General features: G+C 31.2%; 1 protein-coding gene across 1 annotated transcript; it reads right to left on the bottom strand.

The window, feature by feature from the left end:
* Positions 1-51: 51 nt before the first annotated feature.
* On the bottom strand, positions 52-10,059 carry pix (ATP-binding cassette sub-family E member 1 pix). Its single transcript, XM_090113597.1, has 12 exons — positions 9,905-10,059; positions 9,470-9,684; positions 9,148-9,363; positions 8,708-8,915; positions 8,310-8,496; positions 8,000-8,121; positions 7,816-7,916; positions 7,563-7,740; positions 5,711-5,832; positions 4,613-4,809; positions 4,045-4,279; positions 52-223 (listed from the first exon to the last, which is right to left on the bottom strand). The coding sequence occupies exons 2-12, from the start codon at positions 9,680-9,682 to the stop codon at positions 176-178; spliced, it is 1,827 nt and encodes a 608-aa protein (XP_089969723.1). The 5' UTR covers positions 9,683-9,684; positions 9,905-10,059; the 3' UTR covers positions 52-175.
* Between the last annotated feature and the right edge of the window lie 4,643 nt (positions 10,060-14,702).

Below are 14,702 nucleotides of genomic sequence, written 5' to 3'. Positions count from 1 at the left end.
AGTATATAAAAAAAATCTTAATAAGGGTGTAGCATAATAAAAGAAAGCAAACTTGTATAAAACTGATTTATTACAGTAATACATTCAATTGGAAATACAATGATGGCGTGACATCGCTCTTGTGACGATAGCAATAACTCCAATATACATAAATAACATTTTATATATAATTGTTTTAGTCTTCAAGGAAGAAGTATTGACCAGCTCGCTTTTGTTCCATATCCTGTAATACAAATGAAAAAAATATCAGTTTAACAGCCTTTCATAAGTACTGGTCCAAGATCCCAGAGCCGTAAGACACAACTTATTTTCTAAAGCATATAAGTTTCAGTTCACAGTTATAGTCTCTAGTGAACTTTTTAATATCTGAATGTTGGTGGAGCTCTACCAGTGACACCTGCGCCACCTGAGCCAAAACTTTTATCAGACGCTTTAAAGCTCAAATAAATGAACTTAATTTATTTTTAAATGTCTGATTTGTCGATATGTTATTAAGATAACTATTACAATGTTAAGGGTGCGTATAAAGCAAAATTACCAATCTTCTATTAAGTAGATGATACGTGTAATATTCAAGACCAAATCTAAAAAATAAAATATATATCAAACTAGATGATATTATGTTCAACGATTCTGTTCAATCAAAAACATAAAATATTAAAATTGACTCGATAAAAAAAAATCACCAAGTTAGCTCTAATTTTCACACTTTTACGTTTTCTACTTGACATGGTAATACTTATTATGATGTTTTTTTCATAAACAATTATCGGTCAATTAAGGAAAGCTGGCATGTTCACAGTACTCACACATATGCAATTTCACTTACAGTATGTTCAAAAATAAAAATAATTTGGAAAATCCAAAAGTGCACGCCTCATAATTTTTTTTCAATAAATATTTATTAATTATTATTTTTGTTTATTTAATAACAATTAAACCACATCGAATCAGACCCTGAAAAATGAAAGGGTTCTATTCCTGAGCATACTCAAGCGTAAGAGAAAAAAAAAGACTCGATTAGTAAAGTATTTCGGTCGCTATCGTGTTAACAAGAAAAAGGATCCGCACATACAGACACACGGACGTCCAAGACAGAACTTTTTTAAACTGTTTTTTAACTAGTTTAAATATGTAAAAATAGTTCAAAAATGACATCAAAAATATCATGAACGTTAAAAATAGTGTTTTTTCTTAATATGTGTGTGTATGTATTATCTTACAAGTGCAATGTATGATACATAAAGACATTTTAAGTTTGAAAAATCAGATGTTTTGCGCGAAGTGACAGTAGTACCCACCTCAACGCTTCGCTTATGAGGCGTGCAATAAATGCGACTCTAGTTTCATTTTAGACTTGAATTGTAAAATGGTGCGTTGTAGATAAATATATGCAAATATAATTATGAAAGCTCTCATAATTTACCTGTAAAATTATAATTTAAAAGTAAATCAATTGAAGAACTTAATTATTTATTCTAATAATAATCAATTGGATAAACGTATTAATAATCATTCAATTATCAAATAATAATTAAATTTCAGGTTATAAAAACAATACAAATAACACGTGTACGCAAAGATTTTCCGCAAAATTTAATTACGGATCAACAACTTTACGAACACTTCCAAAGAACACATACCGCAATAAGACTTTGGTATTCAATTTTAAGTAAGAACAACCGATATCGTTTGTAAATTAATGTAAATGGTGATAACTCTGATTATTAATTAGTAATTTGATTTTTGAAAAAAAAAAATGCCGATTTTAGTCAAAATTTGTATTTTTCTAACAAGATCCTTATCATCCAAATTTCCACATTGGTGAGAAAAATTGACATTTCTAATGAAAATGAACAAAAAATTAAATGATTTTATTAAATACTGTAAAATAGTCTATAATTCTTCCATTTACTGTATCACAAAATTCTTCATAGATTTTTAGATATTCGTACTACACCAATTACATCACCCTGTATTTATAAACAATTGCAAAATAAAAGCTACACATAGGCCGGGAGATACTGATACAAAATTTCGGGTCATTTGTAACAGAATGGCGGTTCTACAGGGGTCTTATTACGCAATAACAAAAAGAAAAATGATGGTCAGAACGCTGGTACCGGCGGACTAGTCGCGTGGGTGTTAGTCGAACTCGTCGGATAAATAGCGAAAGTCAAACGATTTGTAACACAAAAATTTTTTTGCAGATTTTCCGCGGTATGGCCACTATTTGGAATCGTTCGAAAAGTATGGCATGGCGATTTTAGTAAATGGCTGCACGACTATGGTTACCTGTGCAAAAGTTAGCCCGGTACAAATGGTTGAATTGTTTTTTAAAATCAACGCATTCACGTCGGTAAGGCGGACTGTAAGTCACATCGTAAAAGTATGGCATGACACTACCGCCTACATCTTTTTTAAGGGCTATCGGTAAATTCTATTGTGTTACAAATCGTTGGACTTTCGCTATTTATCCGACGAGTGTGACTAACGCCCACGCGACTGGTCCACCGGTACCAGCGTTCTGACCATCATTTTTCTTTTTGTCATTGCGTACTAAGACCCCTCTAGACCGCCATCCTGTTACAAATGACCCGAAATTTTGTGTCAGTATCTCCCGGCCTAACATGTGCAATGTGTAAATGTGTTGACGTTCCAGCTCTTCTTAATATAGGTATATATTAAAACATTTGCAAGATATTTGTCAGAGCATTTTGTGTAATTACTTTTAGTTTTGGTTTTATCTGCGATAAACCACTTTTATCATGACAAAACCAAACGTTTATCTCGAGAAAAAAAGAGCGCCAAAAGTGGTTTATCGCAGATAAAACCAAAACTAAAAGTAATTACACAAAATGCTGTGACAAATACTTGCAAATGTTTTAATATAATTGTTTATGAAAAAAAAATCATAATAAGTATTAATTACCATGTCAAGTAGAAAACGTAAAAGTGTGAAAATTAGAGCTAACTTGGTGATTTTTTTTTATCGAGTCAATTTTAATATTTTATGTTTTTGATTGAACAGAATCGTTGAACATATCATCTAGTTTGATATATATTTTATTTTTTAGATTTGGTCTTGAATATTACACGTATCATCTAATAGAAGATTGGTAATTTTGCTTTATACGCACCCTTAATTAGTCAGACAAATTGCAATGACCAAACATCCCCTAAAAACCAAACATACTCAACCATTAGTATGACAGCGAGAGCACTATACATATGTTTTAGATCGAGTGAGACATCCATGGTAACTCGGTTCCCTTTCTTAAACTCGTAATCTATTACAGTCTAGCTCTAGTATGTTAGTTTATTTTTCCCTATACATATACCTACAATATATTAAATTATTTTTAAAATGATATATTTTATCTTAAAATTTTATCTCAATCAAATAGATATACATATTAATAGCAGTATTTTTCAAATATTAAGATATTTTACTCTGAAGTGCATACTCATGTGCTCTGGCGCTCATACTCATGGTTGAGTAATTTTTGTGTTTAGGAGATGTTAAGTCATTGCAATTTGTCTGACTGATTAAATATAACATTGTAATAGTTATCTTAATAACATATCAAAAAATCACTACGTATAGTAGGAATTTAGAATAAAAAAAAAAAATCTTTTAAATCTTGGAATACTTATTCATATTTTTTTTTAATCTATAAGTACGTGATTTATTATTAATATTCTTTATTGAATAAGTGTTATGAAAACAATTAATAAATATCAAATATGTAATGATTCAATTCTATTAATATCAATAAGATAATGTCAAGAATTTCACAAATAAAAGTTCAAGTTCAATGAACTCACTTTTGCTATCAACATAATAATATTTTAAAGATAACACGATCAATTCTCAACATAATTATGAAAAAATCGTTTGTCTGGTAGAAGTTATAATTGTCTAATCTGATCACTGTTCATGAGGTACCGCCTGCTGACATATGGACAGAGATAAACAGATGGCGAACTTTCAGTTGTAGGGTTCCATTTCTTACTTTTAAGGTATAGAAAATCAAGTCTTACCTTAACAGAAGCATGTTTATTGATCCTAGGCCGGAAGTTGTTTGGATCTCTCCTGAACGTGATACCCAGTAGTTCCAAGAACTTATTCATTCCATTCAACAGTGATTGCGGCGCATTGGCCGTAGCATTTGACGAGGGAGTACCCTCGAACACAATCACTCTATCCGCGAGGTATGTGGCCATAATGAAATCGTGCTCAACAACGAATCCAGTCCGTTTTGCATGAAGAATGAATCTGTGTATTTTAAAAATGCATTTTAGTTTTGGTTTACTTATTATATTGGTATGTTATATAAACTAATTAAGTTGCAACAAAGGAAGTAAGATTTATTGATGGTTCTAAGTTAGTCTGGTTGATAATAAAGGTTCCACCATCAGACAGCAGCTCATAAACTGCAGGCATAATAAATCATTAGCTTACTGCTTAAGTAATTATTACAGAAGTCTGAAAATATTCTCTATTACAGTTCTTAAATTCCTCACTAAAATACTTTATAAATTAAACTGTCAATTTTATAGTACTTATTAGAAAGCAAAGGAAGTCAGCATGTATAATGTAAGTTCTCACCGTTTAATGACTTTAGCTGCGACTAAACGCTGCTCAGAGTCTAGGTAGGCCGAGGGTTCATCAATAAGGTACACTTCAGCAGGTTTGCCGAGGCACAGCACCAACGCAACACGTTGCAACTCACCACCAGACAAGTTTTGAACCTCTTGGTCCATAATCTCTTCTATTTTCATTGGCTTCATTACATCAGTTATAAACTGGAGGGAATAATTGGATATATATTAAAAATATAATTCATATCATAAAATTGTAGATATAAGAGAAAAATAATAAATAGGTAATAGTTTATCAGAGAAATTTCATTTCATGTATAATTAACTGTTACTAACAACTCACTCGCTTTCACTACTTCACAATAACACAAAGAGGTGTGGTATTTCTAACAATTTAATATAAACAAACCAATTTCAACAAAAATCATTAACAATGCTATTAGTCCGGGATCCATCGCCCATTTTTGCAAGTGATTACTATCAAGCTAATTTTTCGTGAGTAGCTTTATTTTGATGAGATGCCCAATCATTTCATGTACGAAACTCTCGATTGTGGTAGCTACCAGAGGAAACAAGGATAAAATATTTTGATTTGATGGTTCTCAAATATTAATTACTAACTGAATGTTTTTTTTTGTTCAATCTCAAGATAATTATCTAAATTATTCGAAAAAATATTTGTCATACAAAATATATGGTTTGATCAAAGAGTCCATTCCAATGTGTACTTATATAATTCAACAGACATATTATTGTCCTACAAATTGCGTAATAAATATTTGAGAACCGTCAAATCAAAATTTTTTATCCTTGTTACCTCTGTAAGCTACCACAATCGAGAGTTTCGTACATGAAATTATTGGGCATCTCATCAAAATAAAGCTACTCACGAAAAATTAGCTTGATAGTAATCACTTGCAAAAATGGGCGATGGATCCCGGACTATATGAAATTATGCTTAAATGTCCTGTTTAAAACATAACTTTGAACTATCAAACACCCAAAATATGTATCATACTTGGATAATAATTGACTTGTGAAGTATGTTATAAAACTACTTCGCAATTCTAAAAAGTGAATACATATTAAAATAAGGTCGAATTACCTGAGGATGAGTGTATGCATCTCTAATTTTATCATGCAACAAATTCCGCACCATTCCCTGTGACTTGGGAGAAATCTTCTGTGGCTTGTAACTTATGTGCAGTTGTGGCAACTGACTTGAACCTTGAAAGTGTAATAATATATTTAGTTTATTCAATTATTTTCAACATGCTTATAAGACCAACCTGTATATGAAAAGATAATCATTTCTTTATATTTTCAACATGCTTATAAGACCAACCTGTATATGAAAAAATAATAATTTCTTTATATTTTCAACATGCTTATAAGACCAACCTGTATATGAAAAAATAATCATTTCTTTATATTTTCAACATGCTTATAAGACCAACCTGTATATGAAAAAATTATCATTTCTTTATATGTTCTTATATTTGTTTCTGGACCTCAAATCTACTAATTTTATATGGAAATCTTATTTAAACTGCAACTATATACTTTTATAGGATGTTTGCAATGAACAATATTTAAACTGTTCGAAAATAAAAACATTCATTAGATAAAAAAGGCAATTTTTTTTTAATTTTAATTAATTGTTTTCTATGTTATGTGATACAACAGGTGATAAGAAAGTGGTAATTTTGTTACTTCTATGTTTATTGTATATTTTTCAATCACTTATAGCCATGACCTGCATCAATGGTAATTATTGATTTTTAAATGATTATTTTTAACAACAACCAGCTGGTTTTCATATTTTGATATTAAACTACAAAATTACAAAAGAGCTTAAATTGATTGATCTCATGTATTCAAATTTCAATTCCATTTGATAATGACAGAAAATAAAAACAACTTGGCAACTGCATCTTGCAAAAAATGGGTCAGTTTGAAAATAAATAATTTACACACACAATACAAATAAAAACAATATCGGGAAGTTCATTTTGATAATAATGTGAATAGATTTCAAAAAGTACTTGAGAAAAGCTACCTAATAAAAATAAAAAAACAATGAAATCTTTTTGTTTTACCTTCATTAGGCATGGATGCTTCCGCATGTTTCAAACATTTTTGGAATACAGGATGAAAAAATAGATCGAATATCTCCGTTCGAGCCATTGTAAACGTTTTAAAATACGTTAAAATACATTAAATAACTTCAAATACACTTAAGCACAAAAACCACTATAACCTAATTATTTTACATAAAATACATAAATTAACCGTAACATCGTATAATTATTTTGTTTTAATACTTTTAACGTAAATAGTAATAAAATTTAGCTGAGTAAGCTTTTATTATTTAAAAATAAGAGATAATTTTTCGCAACTATCACCAACGTTTGACAAATTTCACCTATTTTGACATGACATTTCAAAGAATGTTGCCAGTAACATATATGTAGCGATCGGATACTCGCATCGCTATTCCGGACATTGTAACCATAAATATGTTGGCACAACTTGTACATGGCAATAATTCTTATTCATAAAGATAAAAAATAACCAACATTTTTTTTTCCACTCAGAAATAGTAAAATGTATACATCAACATACAAGATACCAATGGACATTACTCACTGCTATATTAACTCATGTTCATCGAGTTAGTTTTTTCAATGGAAATCAATAATTAATAAGTTTGTGTATACTTTTTTTATTTAGGTACTCTTATTTAAATATACATAGTACATATAAGTAATAAAATAGATGACTAGTGTATTTTAGATCGACCGTGTATTTAGACTTGGCTAGCAAAACTGGATATGTTAAAACTGATCATTTTATGACAGACTAACAAATTTTAATGTAACATTAGAGAGAAAAAACATTTTTCAACTGTTTTTATTGACATAAAATCCGTTGAAAAATATAAAAAAAATACTAACCTTCATCAGGCTCAAGGTTTCCAGCCAACATTCTAATAAAAGTTGTTTTTCCAGTACCATTTTCTCCAAGCAATACTAAAATCTCGGAGTCAGAGAATTCACCTTGCATAACGCGCAAGTGGAAATCACCCATTGTCTTTGTCATCTCTGGGTATTCATAATGGTTCATACGTTTTATCTGTTAATGTAAAATTATTTCAAAAAAATTAACAAAAATATTTGAAAGGATAGATTCATTAATTTTGTATTTTACCTCTTCTTCCGTAGCGGACTCAGCTACTTTAAATACTAGAGATTCAGTTCTGAATCTCATGTTCTCAGTGGGAACAAAACCGTCAAGGAAAATATTAATACCTGGAAAAAATATAATTTATAAATTGTTATAGTCCGTTGTTATGATACCACTAATTCATGAATTATAAAATTTTATATCTTACCTTCTCTAACCGAAAATGGCATAGTAACTACACCATAAGCACCGGGCACACCATACAGACAACAGATAAAATCTGACAAATAATCTAACACAGACAAATCGTGCTCCACAACAATGATGAACCTAAAAAAGGTATTCCATTTAATTTAATTGTTTACTAAACATAAGAATTGTCGCTACATGTTTGTACACAAGGATATTTTTGAAAAAACCTTTAGCAGAGAGTCTAATATTTTATAATACTTTTGTGAGTCAAATATATCTTGTATGTCATTCATAAAACACATAACATAACATAAGTATAAACTCACTTATCAGGATGTATCAATGATCGAATAGTACGGGCAGCGTTCAAGCGCTGCTTTACATCCAAATAGGAAGAAGGTTCATCAAACATGAAAATATCGCCATTTTGAATGCAGACCATAGCGCAAGCAAAACGCTGCAACTCTCCTCCAGAAAGCGCGGCGATTTCACGGTCGCGGATGTGCGACAAATCTAGGAATATGAAAATTTATTTTATGATCTAATGTACATAATTATTGATTTAATTTTATATACTGTTTCTCAAAACTATAAGTAATCTAGAAAGCTGAAAATACTTGCAAATTTTTGTATTACAAAAATGCTAGATCAGAAAAAATTAAGTTGAAAGCAAAATGAATCTGTAATTTGTTTGAAGTTTAAATTAATAAAATTTCAATCTAACCAAGCATTCTGCAGATTTCAGGCTGATTCTTCCTTTCATCTTTCTTATCCAGCAGTTGTCCCACGGTTCCTTTCACAGCCTTGGGAATTTGGTCCACATATTGAGGTTTGATCAGGGCTTTAAGATCATCCTCCAGGATCTTAGTAAAGTAATTCTGCAGTTCGGATCCACGGAAATGAGAGAGGATCTCTTGCCAGTCTGGGGGATCCTGGGAACAAACAAAATATTAAACTTGCAACATTAAATTGAAACAATACTTTTCATTCAAATAACAGAAACATGCAATGGACAAAATTACTTCATACATATTTTTGGTTGTCATTACATTTTAAATAGGACAATGGTAATGTTTTCCAAACTCATGCATTACACAGCATATTTTTGCAGTAACAAAATATACTCATGTACATAGTAAAGTATACAATATGCAAATTACATACCATATATCTACCCAAATTGGGTTTTTGCTTGCCAGCAAGGATCTTCAAGGCAGTAGATTTTCCAATACCGTTCTGACCGACAAGACCCAAAACTTCACCGGGCCTAGGAATTGGTAACCGATGAAGCTTAAAAGAGTTCTTTGAGTACCGATGTGTGGTATGCTTTTCCAAATTCGATGGAATATTGATAATTGTAATAGCATCAAATGGACATTTCTGGAAAAAAGGTAATACTTAAATCTTTGATATACAATTTCATATTAATAAACATTTAAGCATTACAACTTATAAATTAGCAAGCATTACAATCATTTGAACATACCTTGACACAAATACCACAACCGATGCACAACTCCTCTGATATGGTGCATATTTTATCATTGGGCGTTACTTCAATACAGAGCTTACCCATACGCACCACAGGACAACTCTTTTTACACTCTTGCCTACATCTTTTTGGCTTGCATCTATCGGCGTTTACGATAGCAATACGTGTGAGTTTGTCGGTCTCTTCATGCCCTTTTTTTCGTGACATAACTGCCGGAAAAAGAGAACTAATTAAAGCACTATAAACACAAATATCATGTCAACACTTTCCCTAAATATGTGGCAAAATAAAGCACTTTAAAGTAACCTCTAAAACATCATATGGAAATGTGTAAAAGACTTAAAATTGAATTAATATCTTTTTCGTATTCTTATATATTGCTCATATATCTCTTGTTTTTGTAATTAATTGCAAAAATTAATGAAATACCTAATTAAGAAAGGCGAACGTTGGACAATCTTTGCCTACGTTCGCGTGTCCTAATAATTCGAAATGTCAAAAGGATCAGTCATGATCATGAAGTTCAAGACAATAGCCATCGCAGATCTGTCATAGAGATTTCAGCTACAGTTTATTTACCAGTTGATGGGAAGTCCTAAAACACGATCTAAGTAAAACACTAAACCAACGGTAAAGTAATGGTAAAGTAATCAATTTACACAAATCATTTTCATTTTATGATTGGTTTACTAATATATGTATATATAAAAAGGTACTCTGTGATTATATCTTAGAGTATAGATATAGTATAGAGCGCGTGTATTGCACAAATTGCTTTGTGCACATCGTAGGCCGTAGACAGAGAAACCAATAGACAAATTGATATCTTATGTCGCATTCACACAAGAAAAAGAGCAACTTATGCCAGTGTTGTGTAAAGAAATGAGAGAGAACGATAAAATTTTTTGTTTCACCCAGCGTGCCACTTTTTTCAAGAAAAGAAACCTACTTTGCTAAACAAAGTTTGACAGCTAACTATCGTCTTCCCTAAAAATATAGTTTTTACATGTTATAAGTTAGAAGTAATTCATTGTGTTTGGTTTTGCATAATTTAAACTTACCGTTAATACCTTATAAAATAATACCATGGTGCGGTGTAGTGTTAAAGGGTGTAAAAGTGATAGTGGAACGAAAATGCCTGGATTGTCTTTTCACTCGTAAGTATACAGCTCTTTATTAACTCAGGCCCCGGAATCACAGACACAATAGAAAATCTATTGTGTCGTGGACCGATCGGGCCGTTCGGGGCTCAATGGGTTATCAGTTAATAGGCCTTCATGATACTTTAGCGTGTTAATATATTGTGTATCACGTGCTGTTGACTTGAATACATTGTTTAAAAACCACAAAAATAACAATTATAAATTTTAACCTAAAAAATTTTGTGCTGCCAACTTTTCTACAAATTGTTACCCACTATTATGGGAAATCTTAATATATATAAATCTCGTGTCACAATGTTTGTCCTCAACGGACTCCTAAACCACTTAACCGATTATAATAAAATTCGCACACCATGTGCAGTTCGATCCAACTTGAGAGATAGGATAGTTAAAAACATGTAGGTACCACGGGCGAAGCCGGGGCGGACCGCTAGTAATAATATATATTCTGCAGTGTGTATTTAATTAAATATCTGAAATATTCAATGGCTTTTTCCAGTTTTCCTGGACCGGATAATTTACGAAAAATTTGGATTGTAGCTACAGGACGAACAGCTTGGAAACCAAAACCGTCATCAAAAATTTGCAGCAACCATTTTGAGAAAAAAATGTTGATCCAAAAGAAAAAACTTACAATGCTATATACCTATTCTGGTAAATATTTAGTGGCATATTAATCTTATCAATTAAAGTCTCAACTTTTATATTATGTTTTATGTTTTTTAAATTTAATCACCTGTAGAAAAACATTATTTTGTGCATTTTATTACTTTTATAGACATTTTATTATTATATTATTTTATTATATATATATTATTTTACATTTATAGACAAATGTTAACTAACGAAATTTTTTTGAACTTCCGTCCTTATTGCACATTAAAAAAAATGTTTAAATAATTTTCGGTAAAATATTTCACTTTTTGGAGCCCTTCATATAAATATACTTAACAAGATCGCGCCATAAAAGTTTAAAAAATGTTAATACTTTGTTTATAATATTTTTTTCAAGTTAAGTAACTTGAACAAAAAACTAGAAATTTCTAGTGTTTTGTTAACTTGAAAAAATTTTTTCTTAGAAATTTCTAGTTTTTTGTTAACTTTTTGTTAAGTACATATAACACGCATTGATTATAGGAAGATGCATAAGGCCACCCAGTAAGGACTTGTACCCAGTAACGATTGCGACATCGCGCACACCTGCGGTTCCAGAAAGTATTACGGCAATCACCACCACCGCAACGCTGCCCCGCCGAAGTCAATGGACGCTCTTGGTTCCAACATTGAACCGGAGGGACGTAGTTAATTAAGTTAGAGATAATTTAAATGTAATTTTTTTATTACAATAAATTATGTATTATTAAGTAAATTTCGTTTTTTTTGCGCCTTCGCGGGTTGGTCAATATAATTAAAGTGTGTATCTGTTAATTTACGAAAATAAACATTATTTTATTTATTTTATTTTATAAAAAATAATAAACAATCGAGTTTTCATCTGCATTATCATTACATACACATTTTCATATGGGATTATGATAATGATATATGTACATATTATATAATACATAGGTATGTGTAAATACATAATATGTATACCCATCTAAAAGTAATATGTTTATTATATACTAGCTGCGCTCCGCGGTTTCACCCGCGTGTCTCCACTCCTGTTGGTCTTAGTGTTACGGTACAATATAGCCTTCCTCGATCAATGGGCTATCTAACACTGAAAGAATTTTTCAAATCGGAATCAAAGTAGTTCCTGCGAATATTCCCTACTCACCTTCACCCCGTCCCGTACTACGCCTCCTCATTGAATTAAACAGTATACCTACTATTTTCTGTAAATTGACACTTTTAAAAATTCGTTATATCTTTTGAATGGAATATCGCGGACTTTCTTGTAGATATTGATCCATTCTATAATACCGTAGAACATTTTTTTGTTCTATCTTCAATAGATTCCGCAGCGCACGCGATGACAGAATTTTTATTAAGGATACATTATTGCATTTTTGGTAAGGATCTCTAATTTTTTTGAAAATGCAATATAGCCTATGTTGCTCAGTGAAGATGCAGCTTTCTAATGGTGAAAGAATTTTTGAAATCGGTCATAGAAATCTAAATAACAAGACACTAGAAGTCGTAAGCGTGCGTGACCTTGTCGCCACTCAGGTGATTTGCACATCACCAGTGCATTCGTCACTGTTCAGTTGCTCTGGAGACGTATGAGTGTATACATGGTGTGTTTCAGCAATTCCCATTGCGGAAATTTTTCCACAAGTTGTAATTATACTTATAAAGGAATAATATTTCATCGGAAAATATTTTTTTTTAGAAATAATGCCGTTTTTCCTTAAAATTATAAAATATTTACAAGTATTACGAGTGTCACCATAGTAATCGAAATAACAATGAATGACACAGTCGACCATTCTTATTATCACGTTTGTTCGTATTGGAGCAAAAAGTCTCATATACTTAGGGATGTTATTCTAAAATAAACCGTAAATTCGTGCGTTAGGATACATATTCAAAAGCTTAATTTAATAGATAAGTTAGTTTTCACTAAAATCAAGCTGTCCAATAAAAGGCATAGTTTACTTGTGTGTACTGTTTAGCTTTCGGTTTGAATGTGTTGATTTTGGCGACAGCGGTTTTCATACGAATTATGACATTATAGCCCTTCTATGTGTCTTGTTATTTAGATTTCTATGAAATCGGTCCAGTAGTTTATGCGTGAAAACCATACATACATACATAATTACAAACCTTTCCTCTTTATAATATTAAGTATAGAAATGTAAGTATACAGTATCTACATAAAGTAAGTAAAGCTACATATTGAGAGATTTGTATCTTACAAATTGTGGGGTAAATTTTCCCTCATACGGTAACCCTAAATATTGTGACGTAATCTTTTCTATCCCTTTCTGCGACACGCATTGCCGGTGTCTATTGGATTCTCCGTCTACCCACTCAAGTGCTGAACGACCGGGAGCCGGTCGATCCACATTCAGGGGCTTGTGCGTTGCGACCGGCTCCCGGTCGATCAACAGTCGTGGGTTTTGCGTTCGCTTTATAAAACGGTCTATTAACCTTCCTCTTTCTAACTTATATGACATGTTAAGGAAAGAACAGGCTAGCTATAAATCAAGATAACAACATAACCACATGATTTAAGTGGCCCACTTTTCATGACACATTGAGTAGGTAGTTTTTTGTACAAAAAAATAAACAAGGAATGTGTAAAAAAAATGTATGGGAGGGTATGATGTTTTTATTTTCTCGTAAGAAGAGTGTAACAAAGGATCAATAAATATTAAAATCTCACTGAACAGCTGTTTTAATTTTTTATTAGCAGACAAAATGTAACAAAAATTACAAGGGTATAGGTAAACCAGAATCTGATGGCAATTAGGGAAATCAAAATTTTGGGTGTGCAACCCTAGGGAAAATGGACTGAACGATCTTGATACTGCTTATTTTTTATTTTGTCCTCAATATCATAAGTCACATTACATAAGTGGACAATACTGTACTTAAGAATGAGATATCCACTTAATATTATGTAGGTACATACTTACATGTATAATATAGGTACAATTATACATATTACTTTTATACAGGTAATACATAATATTATTATTTACACATACCTATATTTGTATATTCATTACCAGTATGCCATGTGAAAATATCCATATAATGATAATGTAGAACAAAACTGCTTATAATTTTTTATAAAATAAAATAAAACTGTTTATTTTCGTAAGTATTAACAGATACACACATTATAAAATTGACTTGGACAGCTTGGACTTGAAGAATAGCCGTATTGGAAACTCCTGTAATAAGTTTTCATAAAATTATATTCTAATCAACAAACAATATTATAGTTACCTACATATAATATTTTTTAATTTAAAGTATCAAAACTGGTAAGTCCAATTTACCAATAAAATCTTCAAAATTGAAAATTGTGATGTGTTTGACCCTTCTTCATCGAATGTTTTTCTATACACATTATAAACAACACATCTTGCTTGTGATCGCAGCGGCTTTTT

The sequence above is a fragment of the Colias eurytheme genome, chromosome 20 (genome assembly GCF_061535395.1).
Source record: "Colias eurytheme isolate Ceu_HAF_F1 chromosome 20, ilColEury1 Martin Lab GWU primary, whole genome shotgun sequence".
Classification (NCBI taxonomy): domain Eukaryota; kingdom Metazoa; phylum Arthropoda; class Insecta; order Lepidoptera; family Pieridae; genus Colias; species Colias eurytheme.
This window is presented reverse-complemented; position numbering and strand designations above follow the sequence as displayed.

Excerpts from the sequence above, each read along its gene's own strand:
- pix (XM_090113597.1), bottom strand. The coding sequence starts at position 9,682 with ATGTCACGAAAAAAAGGGCATGAAGAGACCGACAAACTCACACGTATT. Across the intron at positions 8,916-9,147 it reads CCAATTTGGGTAGATATATG|GATCCCCCAGACTGGCAAGA; the intron begins GTATGTAATTTG and ends GTTTGTTCCCAG. Across the intron at positions 7,917-7,999 it reads GCCATTTTCGGTTAGAGAAG|GTATTAATATTTTCCTTGAC; the intron begins GTAAGATATAAA and ends TATTTTTTCCAG.